Source organism: Gopherus evgoodei, chromosome 16 (genome assembly GCF_007399415.2).
Source record: "Gopherus evgoodei ecotype Sinaloan lineage chromosome 16, rGopEvg1_v1.p, whole genome shotgun sequence".
NCBI lineage: Eukaryota > Metazoa > Chordata > Testudines > Testudinidae > Gopherus > Gopherus evgoodei.
Genome location: NC_044337.1, coordinates 6,498,190 through 6,516,786, shown reverse-complemented (window position 1 = coordinate 6,516,786; position 18,597 = coordinate 6,498,190). Strand labels below are relative to the sequence as shown.

Sequence of the window (18,597 nt, the reverse complement as noted above, 5' to 3'; positions counted from 1 at the left end):
TTCCTCCTATTATTTAAGACAGATTGCTCTGTACACTGCACCTTTGCACAGTGGATCAGCCAAAGATGATATTTAAATAGGTGCACTTGGATTACAGTTTTACAAGGTAAATTCTGGTTGAAGTTTACTCTTACAATTGCTGCTTTGAAATGGTATCTTGTCCTGATTTATGCAGATTTTGGGTAAATACAAATTTAAACAATTGATTGGTCAATTTAATACAAATAAATTACCCACATTTAATTTTACCATTTCTAAGCTAATCACCTTAAATTGCATTGCCTAAAACATGCATTACAAGAGGGCAGCAGGAAATAACTTACCTTGTGAAACATCTACATACCCACAATCATTTTAAATGGTAAATTAAAATGATGTCTTAGAAGTTATAATTACACACTAAAAGCAGCAAAGAATCCTGTGGCACCTTATAGACTAACAGACGTTTTGGAGCATGAGCTTTCGTGGGTGAATACCCACTTCCTCAGATGCATGTAATGGAAATATCCAGGGGCAGGTGTATATATGCTAGCAAGCAAGCTAGAGATAACGAGGTCAGTTCAATCAGGGAGGATGAGGCCCTGTTCTAGCAGATGAGGTGTGAAAACCAAGAGAGGAGAAACTGGTTCTGTAGTTGGCAAGCCATTCACAGTCTTTGTTCAATCCTGAGCTGATGGTGTCAAATTTGCAGATGAACTGAAGCTCAGCAGTTTCTCTTTGAAGTCTGGTCCTGAAGTTTTTTTGCTGCAGGATGGCCACCTTAAGGTCTGCTATAGTGTGGCCAAGGAGGTTGAAGTGCTCTCCTACAGGTTTTTGTATATTGCCATTCCTAATGTCTGATTTGTGTCCATTTATCCTTTTCCGTAGAGACTGTCCAGTTTGGCCGATGTACATAGCAGAGGGGCATTGCTGGCATATGATGGCGTATATTACATTGGTGGATGTGCAGGTGAATGAACCAGTGATGGTGTGGCTGATCTGGTTAGGATAAATGGACACAAATCAGACATTAGGAATGGCAATATACAAAAACCTGTAGGAGAGCACTTCAACCTCCCTGGCCACACTATAGCAGACCTTAAGGTGGCCATCCTGCAGCAAAAAAACTTCAGGACCAGACTTCAAAGAGAAACTGCTGAGCTTCAGTTCATCTGCAAATTTGACAACATCAGCTCAGGATTGAACAAAGACTGTGAATGGCTTGCCAATTACAGAACCAGTTTCTCCTCTCTTGGTTTTCACACCTCAACTGCTAGAACAGGGCCTCATCCTCCCTGATTGAACTGACCTTGTTATCTCTAGCTTGCTTGCTAGCACACATATATATACCTGCCCCTGGATATTTCCATTACATGCATCTGAGGAAGTGGGTATTCACCCATGAAAGCTCATGCTCCAAAACATCTGTTAGTCTATAAGGTGCCACAGGATTCTTTGCTGCTTTTACAGATCCAGACTAACACGGCTACCCTCTGATAATTACACACTAACGTACTTAACCTGCTTATTTTGGAAAAGACTGAAAGCGAAAACACTCACCCAGCTAGCAGGTTAAAGGGGGGAAGTAGAGTCCTGATGGAGCAGGGAAGGGTAAGCAAGGAGCAGGTGCAGGGGGGAAGAGTCATGATGGAGCAGGGAGGGGAGGCTACTAAGGAAACCAAACATTCTGTGAAGCATTTTGAAAAACTAGATGCTATTTGTGAAGTACCCTGTGTTACTAAAAATGGATATACTGATTCCTGAAGAGGCAGGAATGGAATAGCCACACCAGTATCCATAAGTGACACGTGTGTGGGGGCTGCACGTAGGGTCACATGACCCCCAGCCAGGGCTGGTTTTAGCAAGTGCAGGGGCTGATTCCTGGGAGGGCGGGGCTTGTACTCACTGGGCAGCGCTCCCAGTCTTCAGCAGCACTTCAGATTGACAGCCGGGAGAGCGGGGCCACTGCGCTCCAGCCGAAGCTCTGGATGGGGTTGTGGGGCTGCAGTGCTCTGGCCGGGAGAGCGGGGCTACCGCGCTCCGGCCAAAGCTCCTTGGAAGCTGCTTCATGCAGGGCCATGGCAAATCCCAATTTCCCCTAAAGCTGTATCACAGCCCAGACCCCATCATCCTAGCCCCATCCCATCATACTCCTATGCTCCAGCCCCCAGGGGCTGCACCTAGGGTTACCACCTGGCCAGTATTTGACCAGCCTGGGATTTGCCAGTTGCCACAAAAATAATTTAATCTGCCAGGTTTTACCTGTGTAACCCTTCTGCCCCTCTGAGTTGGCAGCAACAAGGGCCAGGTTCAGTATCCAGGGGTTCCGTTTCAATAACACAGTGCAAAACCGGCTCAAGCCCCCACCCAGTGACCTGGGACAATTACATACCACCCTCCCGGGCGCCTCCAGGAGGCAATACTTCCCCACTCACAAGCACAGAGTCTGAGTGTAGCAAAATACTTTTAATAAAGGAGGGAAACAATGTGGCATAGCGTTGGAGAAACACCACAAGCAGGATTATAACACAAAACATAAGCAAAAACCCACCTCCAAGTACGTTTGGCAATGTCCTTTCCCCCTTAGGGTCTTAAGTCCAATCACCCCAAAGTCCAAAAACCCGAAAGTCTCTGGTCAGTGCCACCCTAGAGTTCAAAAGTTTATCTGCAGAGTTTAACCCCCTAGCCTGGGTGGAAACGGGAGTGGGGGAACACACAGGGTGTTAAGGGGCACCTTACGTGGGCCAGGGCCAACTACTCTGCCTCTCCGTGGAGTTCTGCTGCAGCCTTCACCACAACCAGCTCCACTACACCAGCTGTGCCGCTCCTCCAGCTGCCCCATGAGCTGTCCACCCCACCCACTGTTCCATGGGCTGCTTCAACATGCTGCAAACTGCTCCACTCTGCCAGCCGCTTAGCAATAGATCTTCAGGCTCCGCCACTAGTTAACACAGCACTCAGTGATCTCGGCTCAGTAAGCTTAGCTCTTTTAGTGATTTCAGCTTGTAGTAGGGGAGCCCTAGTGCTGGTGCATTATTGGCCCAACATGAATTGAGCTCAGCAGCCTCTATGTAGACTTCTAATAGAATCAAAATTAGCTCTGCTCTTCAACAGTGAAGAGAGGAGGATGTGCAATTCATGTTCCAGGCCCCCAAAAGGGACCCATACTATCAGGTACACACACCAGTCCCCAACCTTTCTCACTTCAGTGTGTTTTGGCACCCACGTCCCTTGTCTAGCAAGTGCTATTTCATTGATATTGAGACATCTCTGTCATAAAGCAGTCTCATAGTTCCTCATTTACATAATCAGGGTGACAACACTTTATTCCTCCTGCCCCAATAACAAAGAAATTGGGAATCCCAGAGCTGTCAAAATAACCATCCCAGGCTGCCGTGGGCTATGCTAGGTGGGGTGGGTGTGCCAATGCAAATACCTAAAATTCCTTTCCACACTCCCCATAATTCACCACCAGATGTCAGGGTAGAGCTCATCCTGACTCTGTTTACACCTGGTTCTAAAGATTCGTATTATTATCACAGTGCACTGGGCTAGCTAATGTTAAACGTTTCTGTGCCTAGCTAAAGATGCTGCAGCGTTCCCACTTCCGCAGTTTAAGTAAGAAAATGAGGTTATGAATCCGATCTATAAGTTCTCTGTCCAGACCCTGTCAGTGGCTGGTGAAAGGGTGGGGCTGTGGAGCTGCCTTGTGGTTGGGGTTGCAGTGCGCCTGCCGGGTTTTGCACTTCAGAGGTAGTAACCCTGGTCCCTAACTGCACCATGTACTAAGCCACATCAATGCCCCCTCTCTGGAACTGCTCCCCCTGCAGAAGGACCCAGCAGCCCCAGCTCCCTGGAGGAGAATGGTTAGCCCCACCTGGCCTGGTTCTCCCCACCCTCTCATCGGGCCCCTGGGGCTAACCAGTCTCCTCCAGGGCAAGACTAATGGGAGGGGCCTCATTAAACAAGATGGCGGCGCCTCGGTAGAAATGGCGCCCTCCCCACGTGATCTCCCGGCTCCAGCCACCACCCCCCCGAGGTCATGTGATCACCCTCGAGTCATGTGAGTGCCCCATTGCCGCCGAGACCCCGCCGCGAGCGCCTGGCGGGAGGGGGTTCGAGCCGATGGTTACCATGGGAACCCGGTCCGGGGCGCACTCGCGCCCACTCCTGCTGCTCCTCGTGCTGCCGCTGGTGCGGGGCCTGGGGACCCAGGGGCAGGGAGGGGACCCGCGGCCCGCACGGGGTAGGTGCCCCGGTACCGACCCGCCGCCCGCTGGGAGAGCCCTGAGCGGCTCCGCTTCCCTCCGCCTGGCCAGTGGAGTGACTCCGGAGCAGAGCCAGCCCTGCGCTCCATGCGCATCGGGGGGGGATCTCTCCCAGTCAGAATAACCCACCTCCGTGGGATACTTAGAAAGCGGCATGGGAACGTCTCTGCTCCCCTTAAGCTTTGTAGACACCCGTTTTACACAGCCTGCCCGTTCGGGTGACCAGCCAGCAAGGGTGAGAAATCGAGACGGGTGGGGGGTAATAGGAGCCTATATAAGACCCACACACAAAAATCTGGACATCTGGTCACCCTACTGCCCGTGCCCCTTTAAACCCTGCCTGCAAATCCAGTGTAACCCAGCCAGTGATTCTTTAGTTTACAGAACACCAGAGCCTGTTTACAAGGAGCAGTATTTTGAGCAGGTATTGGATCACTTCAACTTTGAATCGTATGGCAATAAGACCTTCCTACAGCGATACCTCACAACAGGTACGTCCTTTACAAGTGGGGGCTCAGACAGAGTTGTGTTTCATCTCCAAAATGTGTTTACTGTCGCCCAGATCTGCAAATTCTTTTGGACTCTGTTATGTGGGGGCCCATCTGTCAGTGATTTTTGGAAATATGGTGAAAATTTCACAGAAACGTTGTCCTGTGGCTTTTCCAGAATGACACATCAAATGTACTTCCAAATTTCCCTGTGATAGGAATACAGCAGCTGGTATTCCACATTGGCTCTGCTGTACTGCAGCATAGCAAACCATTTCATGGAATTAAATTAATGATGGAAGAGACCTACTAGTTCAGGCCTGCACAATATACGGCCCGCAGAGCCTCACTGTGTGGCCCGCAGGGGGATTCTAAATCCCCCGCACACGGCGCTCTGCGGGCAGCCCAGAGCCCTTTGAATCTCAGCCGCGGTGGGCAGAGCCCTTTAAATCTCAGCCGTGGCCGGGAGTCAAAGGGCTTTAGGCTGCCAGCAGCCGTGGGGAGCCCTGAGTCCTTTAAATCCCAGCCGCGGCCGGGAGTCAGAGGGCTCTGCGCAGCCCGCAGCAGCGGGGAGCCCAGAGCCCTTTAAATCCCAGCTGCGGCCGGGAGTCAGAGGGCTCTGGGCTGCCTGAAGCTGCGGGGAGCCCAGAACCCTTTAAATCTCAGCCAGGGTGGGCAATCAAAAGGGCGGCCAGGAGTCAAAGGGCTCTGGGCTGCCGGCAGCCGCAGGGAGCCCAGAGCCCTTTAAATCTCAGCCCCAGCTGGGAATCAAAGGGCTCTGGGTTGCCCGCAGAGATACCCAGCCGCGGCTGGGATTTAAAGGGCTCAGGGCTCCCCACGGCTTCAGGCACCCCAAAGCCCTTTGAATCCCGGCTGCGGCTCCAGCGGCGGGGCCACGGCTGGGATTTAAATGGCTCAGGGCTCCCCACAGCGACTGGCAGCCCAGAGCCCTATGAATCCCCGCCGCGGCTGGAATTTAAAGGGCTCAGAGCTCCCCACGGCTGCGGGCAGCCCAGAGCCCTTTGACTCCCGACCTGCGGCTGCTGATTGCCCCCTCCCTGGACCCCTACACCAACTGCCCCCCAGGACCCGCACTCCCTATCTAAGCACTGCTGGTCCTTGTCCCCTGATACCCATCTCCCCGGACCCTTGCCCCTAACTGCCCCCCCAGGACCCCACCCCCTATCTAAATGCCGTTGCTCCTTGTCACCCGATTGCCCCTTCGGACCCCAGCCCCTATTGAAGCCTCCCTTCTCCTTGTCCCCAGCTGCCCCCTCCTGAGACCCCCCCAACTTCCCCCCAGGACCCCATCCCCTACCTGTCTCCTGATAAACCCTTGGGACTCCCATGCCTATCCAACTACTGCCTGTCTCCTGACTACCCCCCCCAAACCTTCGCCCCATCCAACCCCCACTGCTCCCTGTCCCTTGACTGCCCCCTGGAACTCCCTTCCCCTTCTCCAACCCCTGCCCCCTTACTGTGCCACTCAGACCAGCGTGTCTGGCTCCATGCAGCTCCAGACACATTGCTGCCATGCTCCCCCGAGGAGTCCACAGCCCTGCCCCCCAGCACCTGCCTTCCAGATTTGAACACCTCAAAATTCAGGAGTGCTCAAGCTCAGTTTGGGCAGCTGGTACTTCATTTCTCCCAATCAAATATACTGATCCACTGTAACTTGCTGTAGTAAAAGTAGAATAAAATTGAGCAAGAAATGCTTATTAGGATTGGAATTGCTATTTTCAACAGCCATTGCCTTTTTGTTTGTTTAAAAAGAAAACAGTGATATTGCATTGGCAGATTCCCCATAGAAACAAAGAGTGGAATGAAAGAATGAAAAAGGCACCTCAACTTTTCCTCATTTATGGAGGACAGTCTTATAATCTGCATCCAGATATCCTCCAATCACACAAGCTGAAAATTGTTCCACTTTACTGCAGCTCTGTAACCATATGGGAACCAATCCTGTCTGTGTTTTGTGCACATCCAAAATTCCTGCTGAATGACACACCCTGGGAGTGAGTTACCAGTGACCCAGGGTTGGGGCGGCAGGAGGTGTGTGTGTGGGGCACTGGTCGGGGGGAGCCCAGGGTTGGGGCAGCAGTGGGGTGGGGGGAGGGCACAGGAGGGGAGGAAAGAGGGAAGCCCAGCGCTGGGGTGGTAGGGGGTGTGGGTGGTTGGGGGGAGAGCCCAGGACTGGGGCAGTAGGGGGGTACAGGGAGGGAACCCAGGGCTGGGACAGAGGGCAGCCAAAATTTTTTTTGCTTGGGGCAGCAAAAAACCTAGAGCCGGCCCTGCCGGGTTCTCCCAGCTGCTGGAGCCCCGGGCCCTTTAATTTGCCCCTTTGGGCTCCCAGCCACCTCTTCAGCTGGGAGCCCCTGGTTGATTTAAAATAAAGTATCACCTCCCCACCCCCAACCTTCCTTTTTGGCCCACAGCTGTTTTGGTAGGGCAGCGCTGGGGAAGGAGGGTTTGTTTCCGCAGGGCTGGGCAGCCCTGGGGTGGGGTGTTTCTGCGGGGCCGGGAGGTTTTGGCCCTCTGCTGTTTTCTCTGGAGTAATGTGGCTCTCGCCGCTTTACCAGTTGTACAGGCCTGTACTAGTTCATCCTTTGAGTCCCAGTTTCAAATACCTTAAGTGATCTGGCATCTATTATTACTTCCCTTGGAAGATTATTCCAGTCAAATATATCTCACTACTATGTTTTTTTCCTCTCTTTTTTTTAAAACTTGGGGGTTCCTCCTGGATCCCTGTAAATCCTTTCCTTTTCTCCTCAAGGTTTACATCCATCAAATACTTGTAGACAGTTAGGGCTATGATAGTAGTTAATTTAATCAAGCAATACAAATTTAGCTCTTCTAATCTTTCCTCACAAATCAGTTTGGAGTTCTTTCATCGTTTCTGTTGCTCTTCTCTGTATTCCTCCAGTTTGTTGTTTGTTCTGGTAATGAGGTGTGCAGAGCTGAATGCAGGATCCAAAATGTGGCCAGCCCAGAGCCATGGAGTGACCAGTTATGTGAGGCATGAACTGGCCTTTGTTGCTTTGCGCCTGGATTATTATTTTTGGTAACTTCTGTGGCACCTATTGCAGGTGCAGCTTGGTGCTTTGAATACAGCAGAGAAAACAAATGGTTAATCAGATGTTAAACATGTCCTGGAAAGTCAGGAGACTCAAATTTTGCACTGCTGAGGGGTTTTTGGGTGTGGGTGTGTGTGTTTTGGAGGATGGGGGGTGCTATGATCAGACAGTCAACAGCTCCCATTTATAATCTTACTGTCGGGGTGGGGGGGCAGAGAAAGACCACCCATAGTTTCTGCTTCCCTCTTCTCCGCCATGAAGTGTCTGCTGCAACAGTTTTGTATCCTGTACTCTCTTGTGCTCATCTAATTTGTTGCATGGTTGGTTATTTAAATCACTGAATGAAACACTTATTTTAAATTAATTGTTACACTTATTTGATCCCAGTGTCATGTCAGGCCAAACTCTGTAAACTGGAACTAAATAATATTTGTAAAAGAAATGGAACATCAGCATAGTAGTTCTGTTCGTTGCAAGATATCTGGGGGAGGGAGGAGTTCTGGGTGTGTCTCCCTACTCCAACACTTTCCTTTTGTGCATTGTGGGCCTTTTGTGATAGTCAGTAAGGATTTGAAACAACTAATGACAGCTGGCTGCCCAAATTTATTTCACAAGATGGTCTGCTGACTCTCGTGAGATTAGCTGGGAGTTGTCCAAAGTTTCAGTCTAAGAATAAACAACTTTTTTTTTTTTTTTTAATAAGCCACACTTAGGTTGGCTATAAGACCAAATCATTCTGGTTCTTCAGAGAATTGCTAGTCCCTTTTGGTGATCTTTCCAGTATGTCATATTTGATTATAGTCCCACTTAGTGGTAATTTACCTCTTCTGTATTTCTCTGCTGATAACCCATGTATGTCATGGAAACAGAAGAGGCCCCTTTGCAAAGGAACCCGTGTCCCATACCTGAGTCTGTGATTTCACAACTGATTTATAAATACTTTATCACTATTATAAATAGTGGTGTCTCCTCGGGATCTGTACCAGGATGAGTGCTGTTCAACATATTCATAAATGATATGGAAAAAGGGGGTGAACAGTGAGGTCGCAAAATTTGCAGATGATACAAAATTACTTAAGATGGTTAAGTCCAAAGTAGACTGTGAAGAGTTACAAAGGTAGAGAAGAGATTAAAAAGATTTTGACTTTTCAGCTTGGAAAAGAGACAACTAAGGGGGGATATGATTGAGGTCTATAAAATCATGACTGGTATGAAGAAAGTGTGTGTTATTTACTCCTTCCCATAACACAGGAACTAGGGGTCACCAAATGAAATTAATAGGCAGCAGGTTTAAAACAAACAAAAGGAGGTATTTTTTCACACAATGCAGTCAGCTGTGGAACTCATTGCCAGGAGATGCTGTGAAGGCCGAAACTATATCGGGGTTCAAAAAGAATGATATAAGTTCATAGGATAGGTCCCTTAATGGCTATATTAATCAGGATGGTCAGGGATGCAACCCCATGCTCTGGGTGGCCTTGCATCTGACTGCCAGAAGCTGGCAGTGGATGATAGATGGATCACTTGATGATTGCCTGTTCTGTTATTCTCTCTGAAACATCTGGCATTGGCCACTGTCAGAAGCCAGGATACTGAGCTAGATGGGCCTTCGGTTTGACCCAGTATGGCCATTTTTATGTTCTTCTTATCTGCTTATTGCATCGATAACTTTACACTAAGTGTTTGTCAAAAATAAATTTTCAGTCATATTTCTGTTAAGCAGTAGGAGTGTAAAGTCTAATGCTAGACACTTCACAAATGTTTGTTTCCGGACACACGTCTACATTAAAACTCAGCAATCCACAGGCACCGCATGGGATCTTGCTGTCACTCACGTTCAGTTATAGACAAGTATATATATGTGATCTGCAACAGTTTTCAGAATGGTGAGCTAAATTACATATCCCAGTAAGAATGGGAGATTAGACACAACACATACGGATGGATATCAACCAGATTTTTCCTAATGTATTGCCCATTCATACACCATGTGGAGAAGTGAGCTCAGATAAATGTTTTTGGCTGATTTCATTACTACTATGGGGACAGTTGTTTCTAGTGTCCTGCAGTTTTCTGAGACTAGGGATTTCTAGGCATAGAAGAGATATTGTTAGATGCTCAGAACTGGGATGGCACATGGCCCTAAATCTGGAATGTCTGTATTTCTCAGTGTGTCGTACCATCCTGAGTGAATCTCTTTTCAAAGAACAATTCAGCCCTATCATACAGTCCTTAACTCCCCATTAACATAGCTGAGGGACTGAGTCCTAGGCCTTGGCTACACTGGTGCTTTACAGCGCTGCAACTTTCTCGCTCAGGGGTGTGAAAAAACACCCCCCTGAGAGCAGCAAGTTACAGCGCTGTAAAGCACCAGTGTAAACAGTGCCTCAGCGCTATAAAATAATCCCCACAGGGAGGTGGAGTACATGCTGCGCTGGGAGAGCTCTCTCCCAGCGCTGGCACCGTGACCACACTCGCACTTCAAAGTGCAGCAGCGCTGTACAGCTGCACGTATAGCCATACCCCAGCATGCGTCACCAGGCACTTCTTGTTTTCTCTAATGCGCTTCTAATGACTGTCTTTTATAGCTGAATTCTGGAAGAAGGGAGTTGGGCCCATCTTCTTTTATACTGGGAATGAAGGAGACATTTGGGAATTTGCTCAGAATTCTGGCTTCATCCTTGAGCTGGCAGAACAGCAGAATGCGCTAGTGGTTTTTGCAGAGCATGTGAGTATTTTATTAACTTTTTTTTTTCCATATTTTATCTCCATCAGATATTGCCAGCAGCAACCCCAATGGTCCCAGGATAATTAGCTACAAATCCCTTACTCTGAAATTGCTGTGCAGCTCCCATGGCCTTTCTAGACATACTAGTGACTCTCCCCTACTGAACCACGTACTCTGCATTATTTATTGTGCCCATCAGCAGTGCAGGATAAATAATAGTTCATTCAGCAAAACCTGGGCTGTATTGTACTTTAGAATGGTGCTTTTGTAATCAATTTTCTCTAGCTCTGAACATCAACAGATTCATAGCTGGAGAATGGTGTGTGCTGGGGGTCTGCATTATTGTGCCTGACTTCATAACTGTTGGGGCAAATTCTGCCCTGATTTACCACCCACATAAGCTCTCTCTAGTCTGGGTTGCTGCGTGGAGTCAAAGGTTTATGAATGAGGTGAGGGTTCAATCTTCATCACTCATTCAACCTTTGGGGTTTTGAGTTGTTGGCCTCTCTGCTAAGATGGCCAATGAGGGGGCCAGTTAATGCCCACTGTTTTGGCTTGTCATGTGACTACTTGTCAGTTACGAAGAGGACAGACCACCAGGGAATTTTAAATTGGCCACCAAACAGCTGAAAGAAGGCAATGACGTTCAGCTTCTGCTGACCCAGGCAGGCTTGAACATGATGACCTAGGAGAGGAGAGGAGATATGATGCAGCAGGTCCAACATCTCTTTATCCCTCGCTTTCTTTCAGAGGTATTATGGGACATCTCTTCCATTTGGGAAACTGTCAATGCAGCGGGAAAATATCGGCTTACTCACTGTGGAACAAGCCCTTGCTGACTATGCGGTGCTCATTACAGAGCTTAAAAAGCAGTATGGTGCCAGGGATTGCCCAGTCATTGCCTTCGGAGGCAGGTAAATGCTCTCAGGTCTCTCCAGGTCCTTAGCTTCCTTCTCTACATTGTTCCCTAACTGATGTGGTGCTGTCCTTACAGGCTTCCCCTTCCAGTAGCAATGCATGCTTTCCCAGGATTCCTTGCTCTCTCACTTCAGTTTTCTTTGCATTGAAGCTCGATGGGTATTTGCACATGGTAGGATATAACTCTGGAATGCAGCCCCTTCCCCCTAGTTGCTTCAGTTTGTTTCCTAGCACTGATTCCTGATCTCTGCTCTGTTTAAAATGTGTGCTGTCTGGATGAGGGCCATAAAGTCTCAACCCAGCAGCCTTCAGTCCCCTGCAAGGAAATGAGGTCTAAAATAGGAGACCATGCTGAGTAGTACAGGCCCTTTAAATCACCGCTGGAGCCCTGCCGCCGCTACCACGGGGCTGCAGTAGTGAGGCTTGGCTGGCGATTTAAAGGGGCCTGGACTCCCTGCAGCAACCAGAGCCCGGAGCTCTTTAAATCACCACTGGAGCCCTGCTGCCGCTACCCTGGGGCTGCGGCCGGAGCCCTGGCCTCTTTAAATCACCGCTGCAGCCCTGCTACCACTACCCCAATAGAATGGTAAGGATATAATGCATAAGGATTTTTGGCTCCCCATGACCATGTTATATCGGGGTAGAGGTGTAGTTCCAGGTTCTGTGCCTGTCCCTGAGCTGACCAAGAACGTTGGACCACTGCACCCAAGAACTTCAAGAGACAGGGATCCTTAATGTAAAACTGTAACAAAACATTTTATACTGGGAAGGCAGGAAACTGGTAATGAGACAAAGAGCTTTTGACCAGTAAATCTCCAGTTCACATTCAGCCCAGGCTGTTGGTGACTGGAAAGATTTTATTAATGGATTGCACTTCAGTAGCATGCATGAAGGGAATCACTAGGGTCAGTTGTGTTTGCAGTACTGAAACTATCAGAGTGGTTGGTAGACTCAGAGAGGCTAAGGCATTATGGAGACTGAATTCCCCACATGACTTTGGAGGGGATCTTGATGATGCACTTTGGCTGGGCCACATGGGGGAATCTTGTGCTGCTGCTGTTCTGTGGGTAAAGAGAGGACTTCAGTTCCAGGGTATGCAGGGAGCTGCTGGAGGATTTAGGAAAGGTCAGCAGCTACAGGCTGAGGATACACCCTAAGCATAATTAACTCGTTTTAAGTATGTGTGAGAGATCTTTAGATGGCCTCACACCCAGGCTGCCCTCTGCAGAGTGGAGACCAGCCGCTTGCGCCTCTCAGCCTCAGCGATGGGTGTAGATTTGTGTTAATGCTTTTTGGAAAGGAGAGGACAAGAGAGCTGCTTTTTTAAAAATGTAAGATGAGATTCTCATTTAGATTCCAGGCTCACTGGGTTGGGCGAGGCCACGACTGCTGGCTCCACAGGGCCCAAATTACCAGAGAAGTTTGCTTTAAATCACGTGTTGAATGAAGTAACCCTCCTCTCTCTCTCTCTCTCTCTCCCCCCCAGTTACGGTGGAATGTTGAGTGCTTACATGAGAATGAAATATCCTAACATTGTGGCTGGAGCACTAGCTGCCAGTGCTCCTCTGTTGTCTGTGTCTGGGATTGGAGACCCCCACCAGTTCTTTCAAGCTGTCACTGCAGTAAGTGGAAGCCCCATTGAAGGAACAGTAGCTGACTTGTCTCCAAATGGCAGTATCTTTCCAACCTGTCATCTCCTCGTGACAGTGTTGGGCTGGGTGAGTGGCTGGAATGGGGGCCTCTAAGGAAAACCAGCTGCTGCAGGATGCCACGCCCTTCCCTTTGTCCACACTGAACCAGCAGGCCAGCGTGGGGTAGAGGCTGCTGTGTTGATGGAGGTCTCCTGGGTAGGTAGCAAAACTGAGCTCTGACCCCCTGTTGTCATTAAGGATACATTATCCTAATACTAGTGTACTGGCCAAATTTCATCCTGGGAGCTTCCAGGTAAATTGCCCCTTGTAATCACAACTGGATATGCCTGGATAAATACCCCTTGTAATCACAACTGCTGTTCTTCATTTCCTGTCCTGAACTGTTTCTTCTGCATGAAACACTGCATGGCATCTGCTTACCCCTAGAGGTAGCTGCATTTCAGTAGTGGGTGAAATGACTCCCAATACACTGGCAAAGTTTGCCAAGCACTTTGGGATCAGTTTGAGTGAAAGGCCCTGTAAACACAAGACAACTATTGCTTGCACACTTGCAGGGTGATAAAGAGACTTTTGATTTATTATTTGGGACTATTTTAACATCATTGGAATTATGTTATAAGGTCCCCTGGGCTGCAGGTGCCTTTCTAGCTGACAATCTGAGAACATGGAACATTGTGCTAGTGAAAAGTCCCAGGCTGAGGACTGTGAAAACTGAAATCCTCAGTGAATCCACAGAAGAGCTATAGCACAACCAGCAGCTGGCCTGGCCATCTGCCTCAGGCTCACCTTGCTGCTGTGAGGGCAGAGGAGGTGTTCAGTCTCCAGATCTGTCCAATCGATGGCTTCTCTGAGGAGACTGCACACAAGGAGCAGTGCTGATGCTCATACGCCAAGAGCTCAACAGTGGCCAGTAGCTTGGTTCACATAAGCCATTGATCAAGAGGTGGTCACATTCAGGGTAGGATATGAGCCAGTGCTGCAGGTGAAGGTTCCTGTGATCATAGAATACCAGGGTTGGAAGGAACCTCAGGACGTCATCTAATCGAACCCCCTTCTCAAAGCAGGACCAATCCCCCAACTAAATTATCCCAGCCAGGGCTTTGTCAAGCCGGGCCTTAAAAACGTATAAGGAAGGAGATTCCACCACCTCCCTAGGTAACCCATTCCAGTGCTTCACCACCCTGCTAGTGAAAAAGTTTTTTCTAATATCCAACCTAAACCTCCCCCACTGCAACTTGAGATCATTACTCCTTGTTCTGTCATCTGCTACCACTGAGAACAGTCTAGATCCATCCTCTTTGGAACCCCCTTTCAGGTAGTTGAAAACAGCTATCAAATCCCCCCTCATTCTTCTCTGCAGACTAAATCCCAGTTCCCTCAAGCCCTCCTCATAAGTCATGTGCTCCAGACCCCTCATCATTTTTGTTGCCCTCCGCTGGACTCCTTCCAGTTTTTCCACATCCTTCTTGTAGTGTGGGGCCCAAAACTGGACACAGTACTCCAGATGAGGCCTCACTAATGCCGAATAGAGGGGAATGATCACGTCCCTTGATCTGCTGGTAGTGCTCCTACTTATACAGCCCAAAATGCCATTAGCCTTCTTGGCAACAAGGGCACACTGTTGACTCATATCCAGCTTCTCATCCACTGTAACCCCTAGGCCCTTTTCTGCAGAACTGCTGTCTAGCCACTCGGTCCCTAGTCTTTGCAGTGCATGGGATTCTTCCATCCTGTGTTGAACCTCAGATTCCTTTTGGCCCAATCCTCTAATTTGTCTAGGTCCCTCTGTATCCTCTCCCTACCCTCCATCGTATCTACCACTCCTCCCAGTTTTGTGTCATCTGCAAACTTGCTGAGGGTGCAGTCCATGCCATCCTCCAGATCATTAGCGAAGATATTGAACAAAACCAGCCCCAGGACCAACTCTTGGGGTACTCCGCTTGATACTGGCTGCTGACTAGACATAGAGCCATTGAACCAGGTGAGTGATGGGGTGCGCGCACCTCTTGGGAGCGCTTCCTGTTGGCTGGCTGTGATCCTGCACTCTCCCTTTTCTTTTCACCTCCTGTAGGTTGTTACCCTTGTCAGGCAGGTCCTTCAGTGGCTCAGCCATCTGTCCAAGTCTCACACAGTCAGTATACATGAACAAACCCCTTCTGGGGTAACAAAGGTCCAACAAGGACTGTTATTGTGCCCTTGTTGGTGTCTTTAGCCTCATCTCTGGGCTCAGTTCTCAGCTCCTTCTGGGCTAGCTTTAAGTCCTTCCCTGCCATGTTATAGAGCACTGTTCCCAAGGCTTTTTCCCTGGAGACTTTGTCCACAGCAATTCTCACTGCCTCAGCTATTTGACCAAGTCACTCTTTCAGTTCAGTCCCCTTCCAGGAGGTGATAACCAAGAGTTCATCAGTTGCCACCCCACATATGTTCCACCACACCCTGACAGAGGTCCCACCCCACTTGTTGGCAAAACTGTGGCTTTGTCCAGTTTGCTCTTGCCAACTGATGATCAATTAGCAAGAGCAAATGGGATAAATGCCCAGTTTTGTCAAAAAAGTCAGGACAGCCAGCACAGGTCTGAAAAAGGGACTATCCCAGCCAAAACGGGACATATGGTCACACTACAATCCAGAGACCCTATAAACACCAGATACCTACTGCTTCCATTGATAGTTGCTGCTGCATTTCCTGGGCTGCTTCCCACTTGGTCATGTTCACCTGTTGCCATAGTCCTTGGGTTTCCTGCATCTGTTCCCTGCTTGAGCAGGGTCTCTCCAAGCCACTGTGCCTGGAGAGTTCCTCTGTCTTATCTCTTGTGGTCCCAGCCAGGAACTGACCTGTTCAGGGGCCCTGCAGTTCTTTTTATATGAACTTGCTGCGCTCTGATTGGCTGCTTTCCTGTAGCCTTTCTAGGCAGGCCTGGAGGACCCACCTTCACTGCTCCTTTCCTAGGAGAAGGGGAGTGATAGGATGGCCTCAAAGGGTCTGGTACTAGAGCGCTGCAGCCGGATTGGGATCCCGTGGGCCCCATAATAGCAGGAGCAGGTAAAATGTATTTTGTTGTAGGTGGGATCAGGTGGGCAAAACCCCTCCCTAAAAAACAGACTGTGGTAATTTGCAGGAAAACACTAATCTCTCATCAGCTTGTCATAAATAGAATTTCAGCAATGTAAAGCAAGTTTTTCTTTTTTTAAAAAATAAAGGTTTTAATACTTAAATTTAAGCGAGGGATAGAAAGAGATTTGATGTCTATTATAACAGGAGTTAAAGTATTTTTTATATCGTTTAAGCAAGATTTGTTTTATTCTTTTAGTGGTAAAAATAGTGTCCAAATTCAGTTTATATATATTATATAAAATACACACACACACACACCCCTGACCTTTTTTTGGTTGCATGAGTGAATCTGTCTCTTGTGGCATTTGCAGGGTCTAAGGTTTGTGTGAGTGGGAGTGGGATAAAAAATGCAAGAAAACGTGTGGGAGTGGGTATTGCATGACGGGGCGGGATTTTAAAAAATAGTCCCGAGCAGGGCTCTACCTGGTACACCCATCATAGTCCCATATCCTGATTCCAGTACCATGTGACTGTGATTAATAAATTCTCACTAGGGCAGCCTGCAGAACTCCTCCCTCCTCTTTGATGGAATTTAAAATGAATTTGCTTTTGAAGCAGAGGAGGGAAATTCATTCCTCTTGGCCAGTGAGCAGCAAAACTCTCACTGAAATCCTGACACATTTACCGGGTCATTGCTCCTTCCAATCTGATATCCTGCCTCTGTCTTTGCCATCAAAGGAAGCTAAAAAGAGTCTTTAATATTCCTGCTCATTTCCCAGTACACTTGGAAAGGTAGGAGGGAACTTATGTCCCAAGGTAGTTGACTGGATTCTGTCAATCTTTGCTTGCAAAGCAACAGATAAACTCCTGGGGATAAACTGTCCAGTGCTGCTTGGCGCATAGTCACTGTGTCTGACTTGGTGACCTGCGGAATGGAGTTCCACACACTGATGTGAATGAACATTTCCTCAACTTGGCCCTAAGTTAACTGCTGGTTAATCTAAACACTAGTGCCTTTGAGCTTGCACACTCTTCTTCTGAAAACCTTATTTAGATTTGGTGGCTTAGCACCCAGAGAGATCTGTGAAAAATCTTAAGGAAAGGGAATGGCTTGTGTGAAGATGAGCTGAAATGCTCTTTAGGTGACCAAATAAAAAGAACAATTTAGGATCTTAAATGAGAAAGGGAATACAGGATGTTAGGCCTTAAAGGTACACTTTTGAAAACTAAATATTTGAAACCATTTCCTCTTAATCACCAGCCTGGCCCAGCTCTGAGAATTCTTGTGTGTGTGAAGTTATTTCCTTCCCTAACGCAGCGTGTGAGACGTAGCTCCCTGCTCTGCTTTAGGTATTAATGATACCATTAGTTAGTGCAGAAACCTGAAATTGTATTTCTGCTGGGTCTTTTACATTTTAAAAAACCCCTTTCCATCGACTCCCAAAATGTGTTTCTCTGCAGCGTTAAGACCCCAAACTGTCCCTTTGTGTATTTTTTTTAAAACGTGCTTCCTTTCGCCTTTAAGGAATCTTCATAGAGCATTGTGTGCGTTTGAAGAGAAGGCAATTCAGAGTTCAGTTGCTGTCCTTGGTGAGAGAATGCACCTGTGTTGTTGTTATTCCTAAAGGCAAACAGTTCATGATTCATTTGCAGTTGTTTTCTTCCTCTCATTCATTTTGCAGGAGTTAGACTGCATTTACTTGGAGTGAAGTGCCTTCTGTTGAAGGCTCTCCAAACCACTCTGTAAACACTAAGCCTCATAACACACGGAAGAGATGGGGGGCGTAAGAGCGTAGCACCGAAGGTAGTGGCCGTGCTTATACGTGCATGTGCACTTTTTTCACAAGGCTGAGTTCAATGTGGGCTTTTGTGTGCAACTCAGATACACCTGGAGTGCACACTGCACAAGTCATTTAGTACCAAGCTTGGTAGGTGATCGGGAGAGGTGGTAATAGAAACTAGGGCCCTGCTTCTTGCTACCTTAAGGCCATGTCTTCACTAGAAAAACTGTTAACACTTTTTCCCTAGTGTAGGCATCACCTGTGGCTACTTCACACCCCTCTGGTAGGATAAAGGATCTTAATGAGTGTTATTAGTAACAATAATCCCTAGCTCTTATATCTTCTTCAGCAGTAGACTTCAAAGCACTTTGTAAAATGGCAATAATGATAATTTATTTGTAAATGATAAAGGGAAATTGAGGCACAGAAAAGGGAAGTGAGTTGCCCAAAGTTATCCAGTAGACCAATGGCAGAGCCAGGAGTAGAAGCCAGGTTTTCTGAGTCCCGATCTAGTACTCTATCCAGTAAGCAATGCTGCCTCCTAAAACATAATTTACTCTTGCTTTTAAGGACCCTTTGCACTGGCAGAATGCTCCCAAGTGGCCTTAGTGTAAATAAGAAACAAGGCCTTGGAGCTCTGTAACCGTGACCCATT

At 48.1% G+C, this 18,597-nt stretch overlaps 1 protein-coding gene across 1 annotated transcript in view; it reads left to right on the top strand.

The window, feature by feature from the left end:
* The first annotated feature begins 4,048 nt into the window (after nucleotides 1-4,048).
* The window catches only part of DPP7 (dipeptidyl peptidase 7), a 35,786-nt gene continuing 21,237 nt past the window's right edge, over nucleotides 4,049-18,597 (top strand). Inside the window, exons 1-5 of the mRNA XM_030535798.1 lie at nucleotides 4,049-4,225; nucleotides 4,625-4,738; nucleotides 10,398-10,537; nucleotides 11,288-11,451; nucleotides 12,942-13,077. Of these exons, the coding sequence (XP_030391658.1) occupies nucleotides 4,105-4,225; nucleotides 4,625-4,738; nucleotides 10,398-10,537; nucleotides 11,288-11,451; nucleotides 12,942-13,077 (675 nt within the window). The 5' untranslated portion in view covers nucleotides 4,049-4,104. The remainder of the gene's footprint in view (nucleotides 4,226-4,624; nucleotides 4,739-10,397; nucleotides 10,538-11,287; nucleotides 11,452-12,941; nucleotides 13,078-18,597) is intronic.